Raw genomic sequence first — 27,617 nt, 5'->3', positions numbered from 1 at the left:
ATAGATGTATATAGTATATTAGTGAGTCTTTGATTTTATAGCGCATGAAACTGGAAAAAGCAGGGAAGCCTAGTCTAAGGGCATACTGCTGTTAAGTAGTAGGTTGGTTTTGGTGGCATTCTTGCTCCAAAGTATCAACTTCCAGGCAACCTTTGCTGACCCCTAAATATTTTAAACTTTGATTTCTTAAATTGTCCAAGTAATACTGTTTTGGGGCCCAGAGAGTTGGAGTAGTTGAGGAGAGAGATGTTTACAGCTGTCGATCATTCACAGTTTTTACGATTTAGCTGAATAAATTGCTTTCCTTTTTCTCTAGCCAAGATCCTCTGTGTGGAAAGAACAGAAAATGGGGAGAGAGAAGGTTGATACTTTTAGACCTTGGTGTACTTTGCAGGTGGAGAAGGAGATAAGATTTCAATGACATTTGTGACTCAACTTGGGAAATTTAATCACTGTTTCTTAAGTTGAGAATTGGAAGGGGGAGCCCTCCAGGTATGTAATCCAAACCACAACCTAATATAGGAATCTCAATACAGATGACATTAACCTGAGACTCTGGCTCAGTGCTGCTAGTATTGTGCTTTTTTTAAAAAAATTTGTTTATTTATTTTATTTTTGGCTGCACTGGGTCTTTGTTGCTGTGCGCGGGCTTTTCTCTATTTGAGGTAAGTGGGGGCTACTCTTCGTTGTGGTGCTTGGGCTTCTCATTGCGGTGGCTTCTCTTGTTGCAGAGCACAGGCTCTAGGCGTGCGGGCTCAGTAGTTGTGGCTTGCGGGCTCTAGAGCTCAGCCTCAGTAGTTGTGGCACACGGGCTTAGTTGCTCCATGGCATGTGGGATCTTCCCAGACTAGGGCTCGAACCTGTGTCCCCTGCATTGGCAGGCGGATTCTTAACCACTGCGCCACCAGGGAAGCCCTGTGCTTTTCACTTTGCCTTTTATTTTGGTAATTTCAGCACTCTACTTTCAGTAATTCAGACAAATACGGAAGGAAAAGGAATCTTGGATTTTAAATGACCAATCTGCAAACCAACTGTTCAAATTTAACATTTAAAAAATTAAAATATAATTCATATAACATAAACCCTAACATTATAAAGTGTTCAATTCAGTGGTTTTTAGTATATTCACAAGGTTATGCAACCATTGCCACTATCTAATTCCAGAGCGTTTTCATTACCCCAGAAAGAAACTCTGTATCCATTAGAAGTCACTCTCCATTTTATGCCCCCCTGCCACCGCTCCTCTCGCCTGGCAACCACTGATTTCTGTCTCTATGGATTTGCCTATTCTGGACATTTCATATAAATGGAATCATACAATATGTGGCCTTTTGTGTCTGGCTACTTTTGCTCTGTTTTTTAGGATCATCCATGTTGTGGCATGTATTAATACTTTATTACTTTTTATGGATGAATAATATTCCCTTGTATAGATATGCCACAGTTTGTTTATCCATTCATTAGTTGATGGACATTTGGGTTATTTCCACTTTTTAGCTATATTGAATGATGCTGTCATGAACATTCGTTAACAAGTTTTTGTGTGAACATATGTTTTCAATTCTCTTGGATATGTATAGTTGACACTTGAGCAACATAGGTTTGAACTGCGCAGGTCCACTTACATGCAGATTTTTTTTTACATGCAGATACTACAGTACTACCAACTTATGAAGATTGTTTTCAATGAATACTGCACTACTACATGATCTGTGGTTGGTTGGATCTGTGGATGTGGAACTGTGGCTCCAGAGGGCCAACTGTATAATTATATGCAGATTTTTGACCACCCTGGAGTCAGTGCCTCTAACCACCTGTGCTGTTCAGGGGTCATCTGTACCTAGGAGTAGAATTGCTGGTTCATTTGGTAACTCTTATTTAACTTTTTAAAGAACTGCACACTTTTCCACAGTGGCTGCACCATTTTACAAACCTTTATCTGGTATATGAGGGTTTCAGTTTCTATACACCCTCACCAACTCTTGTTATTGTCTTTTTTAGAAAGTGCTAAATCATTCTGGAATTCTTTATTTTAAAAAAAGCCCCCCCCATCCCCTCCTCCTGCATTCTGCAGCACTGTTATCTACATTTTATTAGCTCCTTCTGAAATCTTGCTCTCTCCTGCCTGATATGCCTACATTTGTCTTGTGTTTGTAGAGGTGATGGCTTCATTAAGTTTAGCAATTTGGTGCCAAATATTGATCTTAGTTTCATTCCTTCAGTGTTTTCTTGTGAGTACTCTTAAATAAACTTATGTTTTTCCCTTTCCTTTTCTTTTTTACTAGTTTTCTCTGTGTAGATCATGTGCTTCTTACTTAAAAAAAATTTTTTTTAAAGCATTGAAGTGAAACTGATATAACATAAAAATTAGTCATTTTAAAGGGTACAATTCCGTGGCATTTAGTACATTCATAATGTTGTGCAACCACCACCTCTTTCTAGGTCCAAAACATTTTCATCACCCCAAAAGAAAACTCTGTATCCATTAAGCAGTCATTTTGTAATTCTCCTTTCCTCCCTAGTCCCTGGCAACCACCAATCTTCTTTCCTTCTTTATAGATTTACCTATTCTGAATATTTTACAGAAACAGAATCATACAGTATGTGGCCATTTATGTTTGACTTCTTTCACTTAGTATAACATGGTTCATTCATATTGTAGCATGTATCAGTACTTCCTTTTAATTGCTGATTAATATTCTATTGTATATACATACCATGTTTTATCATTCATCTATTGATGGATATTTGGATTGTTTCTATATTTTGGTTGTTTTGAGTAGTGCTGCTGTGAATATTTGTGTACAAGTATTTGAATACCTCTTTTCAGTTCTTTCGGGTATATACCTACAAGTAAAATGCTGGGTCATATGGTAATTCTATGTTTAACTTTTTGAGGAACCACCAAACTTTTTCACAGTGGCTGTACCATTTTACATTCCCCCAGCAACATACTAGGGCTCCAGTTCTTTATATCCTTGTCAAAACTTGTCATTGTGTCTTTTATTATAGCTATGCTGATGAGAGTGTGAAGTAGTATCTCATTATGATTTTGATTTGTATTTCCCTAATGACTAATGATGTGAATACCTTTTTAGGTGCTTGTTGGGGTTATTTGTCTTCTAATTGTTGAGTTGTAAGAGTTTTTTATATATTTTGGATACCAGACCATTATCAGTATATGATTTGCACATATTTTCTCCCATTCTGTAGGTTGTCTTTTTACTTTCATGATCATGTCCTTTGATGCACAAAAGTTTTAAATTTTGATAAAGTCCAATTTATCTATTTTTTTCTTTTGTTGCTTGTGATTTTAGTATCATATCTAACACATTATCAAATCCAAGGTCATGAAAATTTATTATTATTTTGTGTTTTCTTCTAGTTTCAGCTCTTACATTTAGGGTTTTGATCCATTTTGAGTAAATTTTTGTCTTTGGTGTGAAGTAGGGGTTCACCTTCATTCTTTTCCAACTGCCTGTGCAGTTGATCCAGGACTATTTGTTGGAGACTATTCTTTCCCCCATTGAATGGTCTTGGCTCTATTGTTGAAAATCAGTTGACTATAGATGTATAGGTTTATTTCTGGACTCTCAGTTATTTTCCATTGGTCTATAGGTCTGTTATTATGCCAGTACCACACATAGTTTTGATTATTGTAGCTTTGTAGTATATTTTGAAACCAGAAAGTATGAGTCTCCCAACTTTGTTCTTTTTTTTCAAGATTGTTTTTGCAGTTAGGAGTCCCCTGCCATTCATTCCATAGCAGTTTTAGAATTGGTATTTCCATTTCTGCAAATGAGGTTGTTGGGATTTTGGTAGGGATTGTATTGAATCTGTACATTGCTTTGGGGAGTATTGTCATCTAAATATTAAATCAGATCTAGAATTCTAGGTTGATAGGTTTTTTTCTTTCCGATCTTTAAGTCATGCTATTGCCTCTGGCTTCCAAGATTTCTGGTGAGAACTCTATTGTGTTATTATTGGTCTTATTGAGGATCTCTTGTATTTGAATTGATTCTCTGCTTCTCCCTTGCTGCTTTCAGTGTTTGTGTTTGTCTTTTAACAGTTTGATTATTATTTGTCTCCATGTGGATCTCTTTGTGTTTATCCTGCATGGTGGAGTTGAGTTCTTTAATATGTAGATTCATGTCACTTTCCCCATGTTTTCCTGCTTTTATGGAAAAAGTGGGAATTTTTATGGATATTACTTTTGCTTTTCAGTTATCCAGATCTCACTCTTTTAATTTATGTTCCAGATAGAACTGGGCCTGTATTTTATAACCAAGAAAAAAATTCCTCCCTAAGGACTGTTAGGTCTCTAGCATTTTAGCAAGTTTCGATCTTGGATAATTGAAGTGGTTTAAATTTTAGATTTATATTTTGCCAATAGGTGGAGTGTTTGAGCTCTGCAGTAAAAACTTGTTAGTTTATTTATTTAAAATACCATTAAGTTAATATTTCTAAGGATACTCAGAAATATTTTATTTAAAATAAATAAGACAGGGACTTCCTGGTGGCACAGTGGTTAAGAATCCGCCTGCCAATACACACAAATTTTTAGCCCCTTAATATACAGGGGACATGGGTACGATCTCTGGTCTGGGAAGCTCCCACATGCCACGGAGCAGCTAAGCCTGAGCACCACAACTACTGAGCCTGCGCTCTAGAGCCCGCGTGCCACAACTACTGAGCCCATGTGCCTAGAGCCTGTGCTCCACAATAAGAGAAGCCACCACAGTGAGAAGCCCACGCACCACACGAAGAGTAGCCCCTGCTCGCCGCAACTAGAGAAAACCCATGTGCAGCAGCAAAGACCCAAAGCAGCCAAAAATAAATAAATTAAATAAATTTAAAAAAAGACAAATATTAAAGAAACCGTAAATCTAAAACTACTTCAAAATAAAAAGTTAAAAAATTAGGAAATGTACATATTTATCTGTTATATTAATATCAAATAAATAATTGAGAGGTCTGCTTTATACAATGAAAAGTAAAAATTTAGAAGTGAAAAACTGAATCAGCCTTGGTTAATGTGGCATCCATGAATATTTACAATGATCCCATTTTCAATTGCATCAAAAGAATACAACTCCCTGCTCCCAGTTGATGTTAGGTATCACAGAGAACTAAAAATATGACAAAACATTAAGGCTCCATCTCAAAATATAAATTCAAAACACTATAAATCTCAATACAGTGCAATTTGGAAGAAACTAAAAGATGACACTGAAAGCATACACACAAACTTTTAGCCCCTAAATATACAGGATATTGAATTGATTTGGGGAGTATGTAGAGATGAAAAAAGCAGAAGACGTTGCAGTGCCAAGAGAGCCCTATTTTCAGAGCATGCTGGCTGTGACTTTTGCCACTTTGGAACTGCTGTAGCCACTCACCTTCCTGGAAAGAGTGCAGACATGGAGTGTTTAAATCACCAGGGAGAAACAAGCACTGATCTAAACAATTGTTGAAGAAACCTATGGCCATTTAGAATACTGAGGTGAAAATTGGGAGTGCACAGACATGTTTTGTTTGGTCTATGTGTGTTGACACATAAAATTTTTAAAAACTTGTGATATAATTGACATTATGTTAGTTTCAGTTGTATAACGTAACGATTGACAAGTCTAAACATTGGGAAACAATCACCACAATAAGTCTAGAATGCCAATAAGTCTAGAGTACCAATAAGTCTAGTAGTCCATCACCACACATAGTTACAATTCTTTTATTTTAATATTTTTTTGGTTGCAGTGCGTGGGCTTCTCTCTAGTTGTGGCGTGCGGGTTTTCTCTCTCTAGTTGTGGTGCACAGGCTTTAGGGCACAAGGGCTGTATAGTTGTGGTGCGTGGGTTCCATAGTGTGTGAGCTCTGTAGTTTGTGGCACACAGGCTCTCTAGCTGAGATGTGTGAGCTCGGTAGTTGTGGCGTGTGGGCTTAGTTGACCTGTGGAATGTGGGATCTTAGTTCCCTGACCAGGGATCAAACCCGCATCCCCTGCGTTGGAAGGTGGATTCTTTACCCCTGGACCACCAGGGAAGTCCCAAAGTTCTTTTTCTTATGATGAGAACTATTAAGATTTACTCTCTTAGTAACTTTAAAATATACACCACAGTATTATTATCTCCAGTCACTATGCTATACATTACATCCCCAGGACTTACTTTATAATTGGAAGATTGTACCTTTTGGCCACTTTTACCCATTTCACCCACCCCCCACCTCTGGCAACCACCAGTCTGTTCTCTGTATTTATAAGTTTGTTTTTTTTGCTGTTTGTTTTGTTTTTGTTTTAGATTCCACATATAAATGAGATCATGTGGTATTTGCTTTTCTCTGACTTATTTTACTTAGCAAGGTCCATTTATGTTGTTGTAAATAGCAGGATTTCCTTCTTTTTTTATGGCTGAATGATATTCCTGTGTGTGTGTGTGTGTGTGTGATGTACACACCACATTTACTTTATTCATCCACTGGTGAACTTTTAGTTTATTTCCATTTCTTGGCTTTTTGAAATAATGCTGGAACGAACATAGGGATGCATAGATCTTTTCAATTTAGTGTTTTTGTATCCTTCAAATAAATACCCAGAGGTGGAATTGCTGGATTATATGGTAGCTCTATTTTTAATTTTTAGAGGAACCTCCATACTGTTTTTTATAGTGGCTGCACCAATATACATTCCCACCAAAAGTGTATGAGGGTTTCCTTTCCTCCACATCCTCAGCAACACTTATTTCTTGTCTTTTTAGTAATAGCCATTATAACAGGTGTGAGGTGATATCTCATTGTGGCCTTGATTTGCATTTCCCGGGTGATTAGTGATGTTGAGCATCTTTTCATGCACCTGTTGGCCATTTGTATGTCTTCTTTGGAAAAATGGCTACTTGGGTCCTAAGTTCATTTTTATTTTAATTTTTATTTATTTATTTATTTTGGCTGTGTAGCTTGTGGAATCTTAAGTTCCCCGACCAGGGATCAAACCTGGGCCCTTGGCAGTGAAAGCCGGGAGTTCTAACCACTGGACTACCAGGGAATTCCCTTAATTTCATTTTTAAATCCGGTTATTTGTATGTGTGTTGTTTTTTGTTTTTTGCTCTTTAGTTGTGTGAGTTCTTTGTATATTTTGTATGTTAGCCCCATATTGGATAAGTGGTTTGAAAATATTTTTTCCCACTCCATGGGTTGCTTTTTCACTTTGTTGATGGTTTTCTTTGCAGTGCAGAAGCTTTTTAGTTTGATGTACTCCCCCTTGTTTATTTTTACTTTAGTTGGCTTTGATTTGGTGTCAAATTCAAAAAATCATCACCCAAACCAATGTCAAGGAGCTTACAACGTATGTTTTTTTCTTCTAGGAGTTTTATATTTTCGGGGCTTATATTCAAGTTTTTAACGCATTTTCAGCTGACTTTTTTTTTTTTTTTTTTTGATATAGTGTAAGATAGTGGTCTAGGTCATGCTTTTGCATGTGGGCTGTCCAGTTTCCCAACACCATTTATTGAAGAGACTGTCCTTTCCCCATTTTATATTCTTGACCCCTTTGTTGTAAATTAATTGTCCGTATATGTGTAGGTTTATTTCTGAGCTCTCTGTTCCATTGGTTTATGTGTCTGTTTTTATGCCATTGCCATACTATTAGCTTTTTTTTTCTTGGCCGCGCCACGTGGCTTGTGGGATCTGGGGCACACGTGGCGCCACGTGGCTTGTGGGATCTGGGGCACTGGGGCACGAACCCGTGTCCACTGCATCGGCAGGCGGACTCTCAACCACTGCACCACCAGGGAAGCCCTGTAGATGTATTATTATTAGTATTTTTTTTATGCGGTACGCGGGCCTCTCACTGCTGTGGCCTCTCCCGTTGAGGAGCACAGGCTCTGGACGCACAGGCCCAGCGGCCACAGCTCATGGGCCTAGCCGCTCCACGGCATGTGGGATCCTCCCAGACTGGGGCACGAACCCATGTCCCCTGCATTGGCAGGCAGACTCTCAGCCACTGTGCCACCAGGGAAGTCCCTGTAGATGTATTTTTGATGTATCTGTGGGGCAGAAGCTGATCTCCGTGTCTTACTCCTCTGCCATCTTGAAGGTCCCCATTGCGTGTTGTTTAAATTATTTTAGAGTACAGAAAAGAAATGGGGGAAGCACCCATTTTACTTATGAGAGCAGCAAACCTGGACTCCAAAACGTAGCAAAACCGGATGTGCCACATAATCTTAAATTTGACACTCCTTATCCACTCAACATTAGTTTTCTCCATCATAGGGGACCTTTCTGGACAATAGGAATGTCCTCTGCCTATTGGGTTTGGAAATGGGGAGCCTTGGCAGGACTTAGAGAAAGGAGGAGACTAAAGTCTGGGTATTTATTCCCCTGGCTTACTTCCTATGTGTAGGTGCCTTTGGCTGGCTCTCTAAAAGTTCTCATCCATCTTTTGGAGCTTGTGAGTGATAAGAGCTGCTCTGTCATTACCAGCCCACGTTATTGCACTATCCCTTGTGATCCCCCTCTTCCAAAACTTTGTAAATAGTCCACTTGTAAATAAACTTTCCTTAAATTATTCTAACTTGAATGGGCCATCTGTTTCTTGTAGACCCTTTCTGATACAGTAGATGAGTTTAGGGTGTTTGCTTTTGTAGAAGTATGAAATTAGAAGATGTACTAGTTTTGACTAAGAAAAAATACAGTAAGGAAAACATTCTGTTACAGAAAAATATGAATTACAAAGTTGAAAAAATAGAAAATTTGTAAACATTTATGTATAATATAAAAATGCATAATAGAGACAAGTTTATATATTATTTGATTATGTACTGTTTATTAGTATTGTGTCTATGTTAAATTTCCTCACTGTGATCATTGTAGTGTGGTTATATAGTAGAATGCCCTTATTCTTAGAGATATGCCACTATATTTAGGGATGAAATGTCATGACATATTAACCTGCTCTCAAAAGGGACAGCAAAAGAAAAGATGTGTGTGTGTAAGAAGAGACATAAAGCAAATGTGTCAAAATACTAATAATTAGTTAAGGTATATGGTACTTTTGTTGCAGTATATGGGTATTCACTGTTAATATTCTTGCAACTCTTGTGGCTTTGAAATTTTCAAAATAAAAAGTTGGGGGAAAATATTCAAAACAACAAAAAATAAATACTTATATGGATAAAGATCTTTATAAACTAATAAGACACATAATACACCAGCATTTGAACAAGCAAATCACTGAAGGAGAAATACAAAAGGCCCTTAAACAAAGTGATACTAGGCTGAATAATAAAGAAATGCAAATTTAAATGAACTGTCAGTGTTTATCTATCAAAAAAAAGTAGCAGACTCAAAAAAGTGGTAATGCCCAATGCTGATGGGAATGCAGCAGATTGAACATAAAGCATAGCTTGGTGCCCCCCATCTTGTAGTGTGCAGTCTGGTAGTATCTGAATGCATAAAATCTGTATGCTCTTTAATCACAGCAATTTCATTTAATGAACTAAGTAAATCTAATGAGGTAATAGGATAAGTGAGTAAGGTTATATGTACAAAGTATGTTTATTGCAGCATTGTTAATAGTGGCAAAGACCATTTAAATGTCCATCAGTTGGGGTTTGGTTTTACATACAGAATACTATTTAACTATTAAGCACAGAAGTAAATATATTGATATGGAATGATATCCCTGATTGTTATATTAAAAATAAAAGTGGGTTAGAGAAAAATACACATAGTACTACTATCCCATTTAAAGTAAAATATCTACATATTCTGGGCATAATTTTATGTATACCAATATTATATAGGTTTTGAAAATACCTAATATTATATGGTTGAGAGTATCAGAAAAGGTAGGAAAATTATGGGGAATTGGGGCTTTCATATTGTCACTCTCTTTTGTTTTGAGTTATAAATTTTTATATATCCCATGAAATAATCATAGATATTGTTACCACATAACTAATTGATTTTGCACTAGGGTATATATTTTCTCTTTTTGTACTTTTTTATTTTAAAGAAATAAAGATCATATAATAGATAATAAACTTCATTTTAAACTTTCATTTTAAAAGACTTGGCAAGAATTTTTTTTAAAGTAATTATATAGCATAGTCTTACTGAGTTACAAAAAAACCTGTTAAGAAACTCATTTTGCTCTTGTGTATTCCGTTTTCAGAGCAGTGGAAAGAGCTCAGTGCTAGAAAGCCTAGTGGGGAGGGACCTGCTTCCCAGAGGCACTGGTATTGTCACCCGGAGACCTCTCATTCTGCAGCTAGTCCATGTTTCACCCGAAGATAAACGAAAAACAACAGGAGAAGAAAATGGTAAATTTTAGAATTGGAATATAAATTATTTAAAAATTCTTCATTTTTGGTCCAATCTTCAAAAGATATGAGCTAATTAGAAATTAGTGGCTGTAGCAAAATCAGGAGTCTTGTGAAGAAAAGTGGTATGCGTCTTTTCTCATGTTAAAAAAGAGTAATTTTTATTGTTTTTGAGGACCGTGAGTCAACTTGTTTGAAAAAGAACCTTTTTGGTAATTCAGTTTAGTAAACTGTTGTTAATGCTATTTAGTGGGGGATCTAGTGAGCTACTTGGTAAATGAGAATCAGTTATTTTTAAAAGTTTTTGTGTCTTTTGGAGTGTTTTAAACTTTTTTTCCTTGTGTTTAAAACAATGTTTTTGCTTTTTCACTTTGTTTTAGAATTTAAATATTTTCTTTTTTTTGCCACGCCACGCGGCACACGGGATCTTAGTTCCCCGACCAGGGATCGAACCTGTGCCCCCTGTAGTGGAAGCGCAGAGTCTTAACCACTGGACCACCAGGGAAGTCCCTAGAATTTAAATATTTTAGATTCTAGTTTAAATATTTACTTTTAAATAAAATTAAAATGATTTAGCTTTTCAGCATGACAATGTTATCTTACCTTCCCTTTTCTGGTCTTGCCATGTGTCTGCTAATTTTGAATCTTTGGCCCTTCAATCTAAGATGAATATTATTATTATTATTTATTTATTTATTTATTTATTTATTTATTTATTTATTTATTTTGCAGTATGCGGGCCTCTCACTGTTGTGGCCTATCCTGTTGCGGAGCACAGGCTCTGGACGCGCAGGCTCAGCGGCCATGGCTCACGGGCCCGGCCGCTCCACGGTATGTGGGATCTTCCCGGACCGGGGCACAAACCCGTGTCCCCTGCATTGGCAAGTGGACTCTAAACCACTGCGCCACCAGGGAAGCCCTAAGATGAATATTATTTTTAGAAAGAGTTTTTTTTAAAAAAATTATTATTATTTTTGCCACTCCACGTAGCATGAGGTATCTTAGTTCCCCGACCGGGGATTGAACCTACGCTCCCTGCAGTGGAAGCATGGTGTCTTAACCACCAGACTGCCAGGGAGGTCCCTAATTATTATTATTTTTTTTACTATCCTTCTCTTGCTAAGGCTTACCTATATAGCACATACTTTTTAGAGTCCTCCCTCACCCAAATAGTAAACGTGGAGTATCATGATAAGAAAATATGCACCATCCTTTATAGCAGTTCTTCTTTGGTTAAACTGAAAATATTTTAAGACACACTATCTTTTTTTTTTTTTTTTTTTTTGCGGTATGTGAGCCTCTCACTGTTGTGGCCTCTCCCGTTGCGGAGCACAGGCTCCGGACGCGCAGGCTCAATGGCCATGGCTCACGGGCCCAGCCGCTCCGCGGCATGTGGGATCTTCCTGGACCGGGGCACGAACCCGCGTCCCCTTCATCGGCAGGCGGACTCTCAACCACTGCACCACCAGGGAAGCCCTAAGACACACTATCTTTATTAGCATGTTTTAAATTGCCTATTAAATATGTATCCTCTATTAATCATACTTTTACATTAGTGAGGTTTGGAATATTTGATGAGAGTAATATGTTTAATCTTCAGTGTTTGGTTCACATTTTGTCTTATTTATAAAAGTCTATAAAATGTTCTAAGTATTAAATTGCATTTGCAGCAGAGTACCATGTTTGTTTCTCATTCTGCAGAGATCTGTTTTCAGTGAAGTTTCATTCTGTTTCTTATATTCTAATCTAAGATGGGATGATAATTTGATGCAATTGGAGTTACTTTAATTTTTGTATCTGATCTTTTCCTTTACTTATTATAGGAGCATTGTTGTGATAGTTTGATTTTTTTTTTAAAGGGGAAAAAAAAAAGACCTGTCATGAGCATCTGCAATGACTACAGAAAGTTAATCGCTAAAGCAAGTTAATGAAGTTGTAGATGTTAACATATAATGATATAATGATAAATATTTTTGGATAGACTGCCAGAGGATATGTAGGAGTCTTTTAATTATATTAGGTAGCTTCTTGGTATATTATTCATCGCTTTGCTTTTCTGTAATATTTCTTTATTATTGAAATTCTGAACCTTGAATTTAATCATTTTGGACTAATTTATGGTCCAGCTTCAAATGTATAGAATAACTCTTTAAAAATTTCATTCTCACTAACATCATCAATTTTACCAAATACCTTAAACTAAGACTTCAAGAAACTGTATGGTGTTAAGTCTGTTGCTTTTAACTCTTCATTTTCTTCAGTCACCTTGAAAAGGGCAGATGATATCCTGTCTCTCAGAAACTATTTGCAGATGTGGGCAGTGCTTCTGGAAGGGGTGTACATTTCAGCTATAGAAGTGTCAGTTCCTTGGTATCTCTTTGTTTGTATGTCCACTCTGTTTTGTTGATGTCTCTTCTTGGTGGTTGGTCAGTAAATCTGCATATCTTTACCTATATATATATATTTTTTTTTCCCCAAGCTTAGTGCTTATTTTTTATATTAAAAAACATAAAACCTCACTTCAAATGACAACTCAGCCACCCAGAACACAAAATAGATTTTGTAAATTTTGAGTACTAAATGTCATATATATTATTAATAACTAGAATAGTTCTTTAACTTCTCATCAGAGCCCATTTATCCTTAGGATAAACAGTTCTACCTTACCACAAATCATTCTACCCTAGAGGAAATTAGGAACAGTGAAGCAGGAGACAGCCAGAAGAGTATGAACTACCTGACAGCCTGGCAACCATACAGGAGAAAGGGGAGGAAAACATAAAGACAGGAGAACTTCAAAAAAAGAAAAAATCAGTGTCTAACCATTTTGTATAGGGATTTGTAGCCTCAAAGGGCTCTATTATGTAACAAAGGCATAAGTTACCATTAATAGGTAAGTTTAAGAGCAGTGGATTCTAACATGACATGGAGCAGTATAATCCATTTTAAATATAGGTCCATCAAAACTGGCTAAACTATTTAAGTATTACTATGTATAATTCAATTATCAGGAAAATTTATATAACATGAGATCCCTCATTCTGCCAACTACATAGGATAATTGAGGTGTCAATATATAGATTTATAGTATTTCTCATCTTGCCCCCCACTTCTGCCAATGTAAAAGAATTTTCTGATAAAATCTTATTAAAAACAAAAACTGTTTTCAAGTGAGATGGTGATTTAGTTTGAACTCTATGATTACCTTTTATATATTTATAAGAAATAAATTAAGTTTTCCTCAGATCTCCTTGTAGACTAAATCCAAAAGTAGCATGCTGACTAAAGACCAAAATTGTTTCTGTGGTGTTCTGTTAAATTCAATATATATTTCAAAGAAAATAATCCCTTAGAAAGCTCAATTGGTAAATACGTTCATATTTACTTTAAAGGTTTTGAAAGATGTGTTTGATATGTTTTGTAGATTTTTTTCCACTAGGTAATTTATCTTTACCCATAGTTATCAGATGTCTAAGACAAATTTTTGAATAGTAAATTAATTTTAATCCACTTTGTTAGAATTAGAAACCAGAGGTGATATAATTAGGTGTAATGGAAAATAAAAAATAAATTATGGCACACTATATACTTCATTTGTGTCATTTAAAATATTATATAATCCCTCTAATTATAACTAATTGTAATGGAAGTTTTATAGTTGTAAATTTGGAATAATTGAATGCATTTGAAATGGCATTTGAAATGTGTTCAGGTTTTTTGCACACTTGATTTTTTAGAAAGGTTTCAAATATTAGGGATAAGCACTAAACTTATCATTCTGTGCTGTTTCTCTTTAACTACAGACCCTGCTACATGGAAAAACTCAAGACACCTTTCTAAAGGTTTCCTTTATCCATTTGTTTTTGGCCCTTCTTTTCCTATTGTGCCTGCATGTGTGCTTTTGTACTCTTACAGGCTGTGTGCATTTTTTTTCTTCCATTTTTATTTGCCTATCCACATTGATTGATTGCAGGTGTTAGTGGTTCTTGTTACCTTTTGGCGTTGCATCAGAATGCAGGCTTTTTTTGGTGGTGAATGTAATTTATTTTATTTTTATTTTTAAAAACATGCTTGTGAAGCCAGGCCTCTTCTATATGATAAGGTAAATTAAGAACACCCCTTTGGTATATAGTACCTGCCTCTGAGTTCTATTCATCTAGATTACTCCAGTTCTCCAATGAGACTTCTTGGAAGAAGGTACTAAGCTTCAAGTAGGTGAGCATTTTACTTGCAAAAAGGATCCAGTTTCTTTACCTTTATCCCACCAAAGAAATTGATCCACCTTTTCCTCAGTAAATATTTATTTGAATATCTTACAGTCATTTTAATTTGATCTCAGGTGGCTGGTATGTGTTATTCATAAACTTAATCATTAAGACGTTTGAAACTCTGAATTTGGCAAAAACAGAATAGCTGTGCTTCGGGGAGGCAAAGTTAGTTTACCTTTCTACAATTAAGCATTTCTAGCTTTTCTGGGAAAATCAGAACAAAATTTGCTCTCCAAGTCTCAGATCACTCAAAACAGTACCTGCAGTGAATAATTTTTCCTTTTTTCAGCAAGTGCAAGAGGAGCAGACCTATTATTGGAAACTACTGGCGAGTAGCAACTCCATACAGGGCATATGCCAGGTTCCCCACACCCCATGCCATTTCATTTCTTACCTACCTTCAATTCCAAGGGAGAACATAATCTTGTTCCTGGGGGGGAAAAATCACGTTGAAAATGCATATAAATTATGGAGTAGCTTCACACTACTGAGAGAGCTCTTTAAAGTAACGACAAATTGTGACTTTATGGGTTACCAACAAGAAACCAAATTAAAATAAAAACGACAAAACAGAATGAAAAGTTAGCTGTTTCATTCACATATTGCAAATTTTTATGAGTTACATGTAAATCTATTATATATGCTTTTTGCATTATTATTCAGTGTGACTCATAAGTTTTCTTCTTTTAGCCATTAGCTTGAGTATTTTCATCAGATAAACTGCTTTTTATGTGTAAGATATTTAAAAATAAAGTATACATATTTTACTATAATATGAGGAGAGGTAAACAATTTTATTTGTTGAAATCTAGATTTCAAATAGTGGGAAGACCTGTGAGCAACTCTGAAATTAGTCGTTTCTGAAATACCTGGTACAATTCTTAAAATGTGAGAGTATAATTTAGCAGATCTTAAAATATACGTTAACTTGTAGTTAATGGCAAAATAGGAAAAAATAATATTGTACTGCCTTTTTGAATTCCTAAATAAAGATAAAAAGTAATTTCCATAGTTTCCAATAAATGGAGTTTTTCTTTTTCCAGGGGTTGAAGCAGAAGAATGGGGTAAATTTCTTCACACCAAAAATAAGGTAATTGTAGAAGAATATGGTGAAGAAGTAACATGTTGAAAACATTTTTTGGGGGTACAAGTAGTTGATAATTTAGTTTCTTATGATTGGCAATGTAGCATTGTTATCTTGAAGCAGCTGTTCCTTATAAAATAAATCTTAACATTTCTAACCATAGTAGTTTATTTGGAAAACATTTAAGTTGAGCCCTGTTCTCTCTGAGACTCTTAACTGTTGTGGGCTCAGGCAGCTTTGAAAAACTGATATAAACTATGACTCTTTGGCTCAGAAAAAATATATGTGTATATTAGAGTTTGTTTACTAATTCTCTGAAGCAGATCCATAGACATCCTTGAAATTTATCAAACCCTGCTTAAGAACTTTTAATCTTATTTTGAATACCGTGTTTTTTGTTTCAATAATTTTTAGCTTTACACAGATTTTGATGAAATTCGACAAGAAATTGAAAATGAAACAGAAAGGATTTCAGGAAATAATAAGGTAGGCATCTCTTTAGAGCTGGAAATTATACCCATTGATAAATATATCATCAAGAGTATTCTGGTCTTTGAAACTAATGGAGTATTTTCCCAAATATATAAAAACTTTATTTAATACCTTTTGTTTCTTAGAGTTTTTATATGCTATCAGATATTTCATTTAGGTGTTTATTCTTGATCTTGAGATTTATATATCACTTTATTATGTAACTTTTTAATTTAATACTTCCTACAGTGTTATCTTTTTCTGCTGGATTGACTGTATTCTAATTTAAGAAGCAATATATAACTTACAAGATCCATGTATTTTGAAGAGCTCTTTTTCTTACCTGAGTAAGGCTAGATTTACTTATGAAAGCAAACGGGAAATTAAGGGTTTTTTTTTCAATGAAAATGAAAAGTAATGTTAACAGCTGAATTGTCTTCTCAGATTCTGAGAATTTAAAGTAAATTAGGTGTCTAAGATACGATTAATTTTGACACGAGGCACTATCACTGACTCCCTTAAATGCTTCTGTTTTCTCTCTCTTCTTTCTTTATTCTTATTACTTTTCTGTTCCCTTCTCTTTTGTTGTTACCTACATTCTTGTATGGGTACGTTTAATCCCACAAGTGGGCCTTAGCTAAGTATTAATATTAAAAAATACTTATTGAGTCCTTTTATCTGCCGGATGCTGTGCTGGAGAGGTTTTTCCTGACAAAAAGGCATTTTTGGAGCCATGTTAATTTCTTTATGCCTATTCAGGATATTTGTCTCTGTTTTAGTGATTGACTAAGCTTTGTTTATTATTGGTCTCTGGGCAGGTTACCTTTTAGTTACTGCTGCTGCCGCCATACTTCCCTGATTTGGATAACTTGTTACCTATGTCTCACTCCCTGAACTCAAGAACTTCATAAATTTGGATAGTGATACATTATTCTTTTGTTCAGCACTAAGTCTATTAAACATATTTAAGAAACGTTATCTGCTGAGAATCCAGAGAAAAGAATGTGAAATAATATAGGGGAAATAAATTATGTATATTAATAGTATAAGGTTGGATGGGATTATAACCTATGGCTAGCTGCCTTATTTCCTATATGTTTCATCGGGTTTTGATTGTTGAAATGTTTTAGAAATCATGGTTTATTTAATATTTAAAAGCATCTAATGTATAATACTTAAAATGAGGTTTACTTTAGCATTTTTATTCATTGAAGTTTTAATGTGATTTTAATATGATATTTTAAAACTTATTTTTAGGGAGTAAGCCCTGAACCAATTCATCTTAAGATTTTTTCACCCAATGTTGTCAATCTGACACTTGTGGATTTGCCAGGAATGACTAAGGTAAAGAATAGTTGTTACTCATTGTGGGTATGGTCATGTTTGTTTTCACTTGAACAAATGTAGTTTTTCCTTAACCTCATATAGATTAATCAGCTTTTTTTTGGCAACTACCTTGATCTATTAGCAGCATTTGACATAGTTGAGCCCTTCTTTCTCCTTGAAACACTTTCTTTACTCTGCTTCCAGGATACCACACTCTAGAGGATTATTTCTGATCTTACTGGTCACTCCTTCTCAGTCTCTTTTGCTGGTTTCTTGTCTTCCCAGTGTCTAAACAGTGAGTGCCCCAAAGCTAAGTTTTTGGACCTCTTGTCAAAGGGGTACACCTAACCTCTTGATGATTTTATCCAGTCTTATGACTTTAAATATGAGTGTCTGTATGCTGACAACACTCAAATATCTCCAGACTTGCATATTCATCTTGTATATCCACTGTCTACTTGACATACACACTTCAGATGTCTAATAGGCATTTCAAACTTGATGTGTCTAATACCAAATGCCTGATCTGTCCCTCAACCTGACTTGATCTTTCTACAGTCTCCTCCATCTTAGTAAATGGCAACTCTGTTCTGCCAGTTGCTTAGCCAAAAAGTTTGTAGTCATCCTTGATACTTCTTATCCTACACCCTACTTTCTCTGTCAGCAAATCCTCTAGCTCTCCTTACCTTTAAAATACAGGCATACCTTGGAGATATTGCAGGTTTGGTTCCAGACCACGACAATAAAGTGAATATTGCAATAAAGTGAATATCGCAATAAAGCAAATCACACAAATTTTTTGTTTATCCAGTGCATATAAAAGTTATGTTTACACTATACAGTCAACCCTTGAACAAGGGTTTGAACTGCATGGGTCCACTTATATGTGGATTTTTTTCAATAAATATATTGGAAAATTCTTCTGGAGATTTGTGACAATTTGAAAAAACTTGCAGACAACTGCATAGCCTAGAAATACTGAAAAAATTAATAAAAATTAACTTACAAATCTATTATAAAAAGTTAAAATTTATCAAAACCTATGCACACACAGACTGTACATGGTGCCGTTTGAAGCAGAAAGAAATGTAAACAAATGTAAAGATGCAGTATTTAATCATAACTGCGTAAGATGAACTGTAGTACATACTGTACTACTGTAATAATTTCATAGCCACCTTCTGTTGCTGTTGTGCTGAGCTCAAGTATTGTGAATAGCCTGTTAAAATGCCGTGTGATGCTAATCATCTCTGCTTGAGCAGTTCATCTCTCCAGTAAATAATGGTAAAAGGTGATCTCTGTGGTTCTTGCATATTTTTCATCATGTTTAGTGTAGTACCGTAAACCTTGAATTAACACCATGAGACCCATATGAAGTGCCACTAGTGATGCTGGAAGTGCTCCCAAGAAGCAGTGAAAAGTCATGATGTTACAAGAAAAAGTTGAATTGCTTGATATGCACTGTAGATTGAGGTCTGCAGTTGCCCACCATTTCAAGATAAATGAATCCAACTTAAGAACCATTGTAAAAAAAAAAAGAAAAGGAAATTCATGAAGGCAGTGCTGCAGCTATGCCAGAAGGCATGAAAACCTTGCACTTTATGTGCAATGCCTTTATATCTTGTATTGAAATTTCAACTTTTATGTGTGTGCTGGATTGCTGTAGGAAAGGCATACCTATAGACTATAACGTTATTTGAGAAAAAGCAAAGTCAACATATGACAACTTAAAGCAAAAGGAAGGTGAAGGATCTAAAGCTGTATAATTTATTGCCAACAAAGGATAGTTTGATAATTTCAGAAAGAGGTTTGGCTTAAAAAATATCAAGGTAACAGGAGGCAGCAGACAAGTTCTCAGATGCTATTAAGAAAATCATTAAGGAGAAAGGATATCTGCCTGAACAGGTTTTTAATGCAGATGAAAGTGCCCTATTCTGGAAAAAAATGCCACAAAGGACATTTATTAGTAAGGAAGAGAAGCAGGCACAAGGATGTAAGGAAGGAAGGGATAGGCCAGCTCTACCGTTTTGTGCAAATGCAGTTGGGTTCATGATCAGGACTTCCTTTATCTATTAAGCTGCTAACCCCCAAGCCTTGAAGGCAAAAGAGTCAGCTGTCAGTCTTTTGGTTGCCCCAAAAGAAGGCCTGGACAAAGAGAACCCTTTTCCTGGACTGGTTCCATCAATGCTTTGTCCCTGAAGCAGGAAGTACCTTTCCAGTAAGGGACTGCCTTTTAAAGTTCTTTTGGTATTAGACAGTGCCCCTGGCCACAGGTGTTGAAGTGGTCTACTTGTCTCCAAACCCAATGTCCCTTATTCACCCTCTAAATCAGGGGGTCATATGGACCTTTAAGGCTTATTACACATGGAACTCTATGGAAATGATTGTCAATACTACGGAGGAGAACCCTGTTAGAGAGAACATCATGAAAGTCTGGGAGGATTACACTATTGAAGATGTTGTTATTGAAAAAGCCATGAAAGGCAATTAAGTCTGAAATAATAAATTCCTGCTGGAGAAAGCTGTGTCCAGATGTTGTGTAAGACTTCAGGATTTATGACAGAGCCAATCAAGGAAATCATGAAAGAGACTGTGGACATGTCCAAAAAAAAGTGGGTGGGTGGGTGAAGGGTTTCAAGATATGAATCTTGTAGAAATTCAAGAGCTAAAGTAGACAGTGCATGGGAGGAATTAACAGAAGATGACTTGATGGAAATGAGTACTTCTGAAACAGTGCCAGATGATGAGGAAGAAGATGTAAAAGAAGCAGTGCCCGAAAACAAATTGACATTACACGATCTGTCAAAGAGTTCCAATTATTCAAGACTGATTTTGACTTGGTGGAAGAAGGATTGGCACCATATAGAAACATTTTTAGAGTGAAAAAACAAGAGTCAGACAGAAATTATGATGTATTTCTGTCAAGCTACACTGAGTGTGCCTGCCTCTCCTGCCTTCCCTTCTGCCTCCTCCACTTTTTCTGCCTCTACCACTCCTGACACAGCAAGACCAGATCCGCCTCTTCTTCCATCTACTTCACATGAACAACGATGAGGATGATCCACTTCCACTTATTGAATAGCAAATAATCATCATGCCATAGAGTTCTGTTGTATATGTGTGTGTCTTCTTGTGAAATCTAGTAACTGTATGGCAAGAACTGTATGAGAGGGCTTCCCTGGTGGCGCAGTAGTTAAGAATCCACCTGCCAATGCAGGGGACATGGGTTCGAGCCCTGGTCCGGGAAAATCCCACATGCCGTGGAGCAACTAAGCCCATGCGCCACAACTACTGAGACTGCACTCTAGAGCCTGCGAGCCACAACTACTGAGCCTGCGTGCCACAACTACTGAAGCCTGTGTGCCTAGAGCCCATGCTCCGCAACAAGAGAAGCGACCGCAATGAGAAGCCTGTGCACGGCAACGCAGAGTAGTCCCTGCTTGCCACAACTAGAGAAAGCCCACGTGAAGCAACAAAGACCCAATGCAGCCCAAAATAAATAAATTAAAAAAAAAAATTAGTTCCTTTAAAAAAAATTAAAAAAGAACTGTGTGAGATGTTTTCGTGTCTTTTGTCATCATTGCCTAAGTACTCATTATGTAGAACACCATGTACAAGACTTGTATTGAAATGGATAGCCTGTCTTTATATAGGTATAAGGTGAATGATATTTAATGTAAAATTAATGTGTTTTCTTACTGTTTTATAACTTTGCTTTCAAAGAATTATATTACCATGCAGTATGCCTTTCTTTTGTAATTGGAGAAACTGTGTATCAGCCTGTCATCACAGATAAGTGGTTTCCATACTGTATTATGAATATGACTTTAACACTGTATGCTATAAAAATTTTATAACGATTCACTCGTTAGTGTATAGGCTAGGCTACTGTGAAGCAATCATATCGATTACACTAGGCTACCATAAAGCAATCGTATTGCTGCTTCTTTGTTATCAATGTGTGAATTGTTATATATGTAAATAAATATGAATTTCTTTTTTACGTTATCTTTTCATTTTTGATATCTAGTGTCAGTAATAACATCTACAGTGTTTTGTTATCATATAAGACTATTGATGTTGGTACTGACAGAAGATTTATCTTGTAAACGGATGACATAAAATATCGATAAATACAGTATTGTAAATGTATTTTCTCTTCCTTACGATTTTCTTATTAACATTTTCTTTAGCTTACTTATTGTAAGAATACAGTATATAATACATATAACATATAAAATATGTGTTAATTGCCTGTTGTTGGTAAGGCTTCCACTCAACAGGAGGCTATTTGTAGTTAAATTTTGGGGAAGTCAAAAGCATATTTTCGACTACCTGAGGGGGTCAGTGCCCCAACACTGTTTTTCAAGGGTCAACTGTACTTTGGTCTGTTAGGCGTGTAATAGCACTATGTAAAAAAGCGATGTACATACCTTAATTAAAAATACTTTATTGCTGAAAAATGCTAACCATTATCTGAATGTTCAGTGAGTCGTATGTCATCTTTCTGCTGGTGGAGGGTTTGAAATATTTCAAGAATTATTAAAATGTGATATAGAGACACAGAGCGAGCAAATGCTCTTGGAAAAATTAGTGCCAATAGACTTCCTTCTCACAGGGTTGGCACGAACCTTCAATTTGTAAAAAATGCAATATCTGCAAAGTGCAATAAAACAAGGTGTGCCTGTATATCTGGAACTCTGTCACGTCTTACAAACGCATAGCTACCATCCTGAGCTAGCCACTATCATCTCAGCTGGATTACCACCATAGTCTCCTAAGAGGTCTTCCTCATAATTTATTAACTAAGCAGCCAGAGTGATTTTATTAAAGTGAAAATTAGATTGTGTCATTCCTTGGCTCAGAATCTTTGTAGTGGCTTCCCACTTCACTCAGAGTAAAAGCTTAAGTTCTTAAAGAGATCTAAAGTATCTACTTGATCTGTCTCTATTACTCTTCTAGCTCCTTCTGCTCCAGCCTTCTGCTATTTTGTTCACTTTACTGGAATGTTCTTCCCCCAGGTATCTTCTTGTACCTCTCCCTTATCTCTTTCAGTTTGTGGTCATTCTCTCAAATGTCATTATCTGGGTGAGGTCTCCCCTGATTACTCAATTTAAAAGCATAATCCCGTTTAAAATAATGATTTAAAAGTATAAGCTTTTTTTTCTTTAATATTTATTTATTTGGCTGCATCGGGTCTTAGTTGTGGCATGCAGGATCTTCTAGTTGCGGCCTGTGGGATCTAGTTCCCTGACCAGGGATCAAATCTGGGTCTCCTGCATTGGGAGCGCAGAGTCTTAGCCACTGGACCACCAGGGAAGTCCCTAAAAGTATAAGCTATAACTAAGTATTCCTTAGCTTCCTGTTCGCCTTTATTTTTTCCATAGCCCTACCACCACCTAGATACTATGTATATATGAGTTTATTATCTGCTTCTCATCACTAAAGCTCAGTGAAGGCAGGAATTTTGGTCTTTCTCTTATTCACTACTGTGATATAATCTGGTATGCAGAACAGTGCCTGAAATAAAGGTTGCCAATAAATACTTGCTAATTGAGTGAATGAATGAATTTGTCTCTAGGCAATTAATATTGACCAATCCTTAACATGGTAGACTTTTGATATTTGCAAGATTACATTTTGAGACTTTTACATATTACCAAATTCATATATACTGTAGTATATAATTTCATTTTAATTATCTATAAATGGAGTAATACCTATATTCTTTGGATTAAATGGAGGAAAAAAAAAGCAGAGTTGATTTTTATTACTAGTTCCTTGATCATCTCTTTTTGGTCCAGGTGCCTGTAGGTGATCAACCTAAGGATATTGAACTTCAAATCAGAGAGCTCATTCTTCGGTTCATCAGTAATCCAAATTCCATTATCCTTGCTGTCACTGCTGCTAATACGGATATGGCAACATCAGAGGCACTTAAAATTTCAAGGGAGGTAGATCCAGATGGTAAGGACAGATGTTAATTTTTAATGAGATACTTGGTTAACATGGTAAATCTACCCTCGAGAGGAGTTTTTATTTTTAAAAAGAATATCTCTAGCTATTTTAAAAATAATGCTTTTCTATTTTACTTATATTATCAACTAGAAATTTTGGTGGAAATGGATAAATTGCTGTACAGGCTAGGCAAAAATACTTCACATGATGTCCATATTTGTAATGATTACCTAATGATTTTAAAATAAGAAGATGGCTTCGCAAAAAGTTTGTTTTGTATAAATAAAATGATTTAGGTTTTTGAATGGCTGATTTCTAAGAATAACTGTCATGGTAGATAATCATTGTAGACTATTATAGTATAGTAGGTAATTATGGTATCTACATTCTGCAGAGGTTCAAGGCAGAGGGGATTCTTCGAAATATAGTTCATGCTGTGAGTCAGTATATGATACCTGACTAATGCTGCAGTGTGCATCTTATATAAGATGCCAGACTGTAAGTTATTATTGCTGCTAATAAATGTATGCTTTGCTGTATACAGGAGCCATTTTTTTTTCATCTGAGTATTGAGGGTCTGTGGGCAGTGTCATGTTTCTTATTTCCTACTTTGAATAAAAATTTAAAATAAAAATTTGGTAGGAAATGTTAATGCTAAGACTGCTAATTAAAATTCCTATAAACGGCGTCATTTCTTAAAATTTTTTATTTCAAGTTTTTAAGAAACTTTTATTATATGAGTAATTAATGTTCATTTTAGATTAAAAGATAAACTATATCAAAATGTTTATCTAAATTTTACTTTTATTATATAAAGTAAACTGTTAGGCATTTTATATACATTAATTCTATTTTAAACTGACCCTTGAGCCATAAATATAATCGTACTTTTGATCTAGTGATCTTAATCTAGTAATATAGTATAAGGAAATAATCCAATCCAGTATTATTTATAAAAAATAAGAATCAATATATGGCCCACAGTAGGAATGATAAGATAATAATAGAATATGGAATCATTGAAAAGGATGATTTTATAGATTTGGACCAAAATACAAAAATGCTTCTAATTGAAAATGCCATATGTAAAATTGGAAATTATGCAGAGCAGCTGGAACTCTCATACATTGCTGGTGGGAATGGTATAGCCACTTTGGGAAAAAGTTTCTCAGTTTCTTAAACAGTTAAATCTGTAATTCCACTCCTAGGTTATTTACCGATGTTAAATGAAAACCTATGTTCATATAAAGAACCTGTATGCAAATATCTATAGTAGCTTTATTCTTAATCTCCTAAAACTGAGAACAACACAGATGTTTCTCAAATGGGGAATGAATAACTAGACTATAGTGTGTCCATACTGTGGAATACTACTCAGCAATAAAAAGGAATGAACTATTGATACGTTCAACAAAATAGATGACTCTCACAAGCATTATGCCAAGTGAAAGAAGCCAGACTCAAAAGGCTATATATATGATTCCATTTATATAGCATTCTGGAAGAGACAAAACTAGGAATGGGATAGTACAAGGAAATTTTGGTGGGGGTTGTAGGGCAATGGAACTGTTTTGTTTTGAGGTAGTGGTGACATTGCATTTGTCAAAACTCATAGAACTGAAAAAAAACCATTAACCAAGAGATGTTTAAACTCTCATCCCTGGATCCTGTCCACGCTGCCATGGTGAATAAATTCTGGCATTTTAGTGGCAATGAGAGGAGCCAGCGATTCATTGAGCACTGTATCCGGGCCTTCCCCACCTTCTGCCTGCTGGGGCCAGAGGGTTCCCCTGTGTCCTGGTCCCTGATGGACTAGACAGGAGAAGTGCAGTTGGGGGTCACCCTGCCTGAGTACCGGGGCCAGGGTCTCGTCTCCCATATGTTGTTTGTCCACACCCAGGCTCTGGACAAACTCGGCTTCCCTGTATATAACCATACAGAGCCAACAAAGTCATACAGAAAATTAAGTCACAGTCTGCATCATATCCCATGCCCTGTGATTGGAACCAGTGGAACTGTGTACCTCTGTGAAGCAGCCCTGAACCCAAGACAGTGTTGGGTGGGCTGGTTATGTGGCAAGAGATGCCGAGGGGTGGGCAGAAAGAAAGAATAAATTGTAATGAAGAAAAAAAAAAAAATTCACTCACTAGGCATGAGTGAATTTTAAACAAATTTTTTAAATGCTAATAAAAAAGCCCGAAGAGCTAATAAAAAATATGTGAAAAATTTTTACAATTAAACATGATGATTAAAAGTAGTTTTTAAAAAGTATTTGTAAGCAAAGGTTAGAAAAACATTACCAAAATGATGTCAACGGTAATGTTAGGTGGGATTATAGATTAGGATTTTCCTTTATTAATACTTAATAGCTTAATTTAATGGGTCATTTCTTTTCTTTTTTGCATTTACCAGGTCGCAGAACCCTAGCTGTAATCACTAAACTTGATCTCATGGATGCGGGTACTGATGCCATGGATGTATTGATGGGAAGGGTTATACCAGTCAAACTGGGAATAATTGGAATAGTTAACAGGTTAGCAATCAAGAATGGGATAAGAATTGCAGCATTCTCATTTCAAAGCAAATCTGAATTTTTTGAATCAGTCTAAAATGTGATAGTGTCCCTACTTTTTCCCCTTTTACTATAATCTTGGTATTGCTAAAGAATTCATTGCTGTAAAGGAATAGATTCACTAAAGCCTCCTGTAGATATTTTTAAATAGAAAGTGTTTCTAAAGTAAGCAGTGCCACAAAATGGAAGAAAATTTAATGGCTAGGCTTAAAAAGTCCCTGTCTATTACATTATGTATGAGGAGGGCACTGGATAAAAAAACGTATTATTTAGTTTACACCAGTCAAGTGTTCTTAGGGTGGTAGTATTTTAATAGATCGATTTAACCCCTAGCATTAGTGATTCTACATAACTGCCAGGAAGTGACTTGGAGAAATTTTATTAAACGTATCCTAATTATAAGTAGGTGAAATAAAAAATTGTGGAAAGGAAACTAACTACAGTTGAGTGTCTACTTAAGTTTTAGATGCTCTACTGTGAAAAATGTTTAAGGGTATCTCTTTGAACCCTTACAACGTCCCTGTGAGATATGTATATTGGTCTGTTTTATAATCAGAAAACTTGTTATACATTTACCAAAGTCACATGGCTGGTGAAAGCAGAGCCAGATTCAAATGGAGATCTTAGTCCAAAGCCTTTATAAAATAGGAAGCACTGAAATTGTAATGAGATCTGGGTTCTACTCCTAGTTCATCTACAAACTAGATATAATGTGGGTTTAAATGGCTCCTAACATCTTTGGTCTCAGACCTTTTAAAATGAAAATGTTACTAAGTGATGTCTTTACAGTTGTCTGCTTCTAATCACATGTCCTTCTCCCTCACCCCTACTCTTTTTTTTAAAAATTCCTATTATCTCTTTTCATGCAAGCAGGTGATATAAAACTATTTGTTGTATTTGTAGATGGCTACTCAATTTAGTTGCCTGTCCATGGATAAAATATACAGTTGATTAAGACACACATATATTTTTACCTGTTTATCCCTGTTACTTAAGAGTACTGCTTTTGACTGTAGTTAATGGTAATGGTAATAATGTAATGGTAATAATGAGGCCTAAATTATTCAGGCATTGCTTACTTAAAAGTCACACAGTTTGAATCTTGGCTGAACTACTTAATATGTGACTTTGGGTAAGTTAGTTAATCTCCCTGGGCCTTAGTTACTTTGCTATAAAATGGGATAATACCTATTGCATAGACTGATTGTGAGAATTAACAATTCATGTCAGGCATTATAGACAGTGCCTCGTGCCATCATCATTATCATCATCCTCATTATCCAGAGTACTTAGTACCACAGTTGACTTTAGTTGAACAGTTTTGTTATTTTTCAACCTTAGGAGCCAGCTAGATATTAATAATAAGAAGAGTGTAACTGATTCAATCCGTGATGAATATGCTTTCCTTCAAAAGAAATACCCATCTCTGGCCAATAGAAATGGAACAAAGTATCTTGCCAGGACTTTAAACAGGTAACATTTTTTACCTTTTGGAAAATGAGATGTTTCTGGGTTGCCAATAGGTGTCTGAGACCTTTGATTATCAGTTCCTTACATTTTTATAGTGTCCTTGTCTGTAAAATTTCACTTTTTGTTTCTTGTATAGTAGGTTCTTATAATGT

At 35.7% G+C, this 27,617-nt stretch overlaps 1 protein-coding gene across 7 annotated transcripts in view; it reads left to right on the top strand.

Annotated features, from left to right (window-relative positions):
- The window catches only part of DNM1L (dynamin 1 like), a 45,709-nt gene that overhangs the window by 2,466 nt on the left and 15,626 nt on the right, over positions 1-27,617 (top strand). For 4 of the 7 annotated variants that reach the window (XM_030830402.3, XM_030830399.2, XM_030830403.3 and 1 more), the window contains exons 2-8: positions 10,169-10,316; positions 15,628-15,674; positions 16,083-16,154; positions 17,397-17,483; positions 23,270-23,432; positions 25,836-25,956; positions 27,337-27,468. In XM_030830402.3, the coding sequence (XP_030686262.1) occupies positions 10,169-10,316; positions 15,628-15,674; positions 16,083-16,154; positions 17,397-17,483; positions 23,270-23,432; positions 25,836-25,956; positions 27,337-27,468 (770 nt within the window). Of the gene's footprint in view, positions 1-10,168; positions 10,317-14,119; positions 14,159-15,627; positions 15,675-16,082; positions 16,155-17,396; positions 17,484-23,269; positions 23,433-25,835; positions 25,957-27,336; positions 27,469-27,617 lie in introns of all 7 variants that reach the window. The other 3 variants (XM_030830401.2, XM_030830397.2, XM_030830396.2) reach the window with 1 other exon arrangement.

The sequence above is a fragment of the Globicephala melas genome, chromosome 10, assembly GCF_963455315.2.
Source record: "Globicephala melas chromosome 10, mGloMel1.2, whole genome shotgun sequence".
In the NCBI taxonomy this organism is placed as follows: domain Eukaryota; kingdom Metazoa; phylum Chordata; class Mammalia; order Artiodactyla; family Delphinidae; genus Globicephala; species Globicephala melas.
The sequence above is the reverse complement of the archived record's forward strand: the minus strand, read 5'-3'. Positions and strand labels throughout refer to the sequence as shown.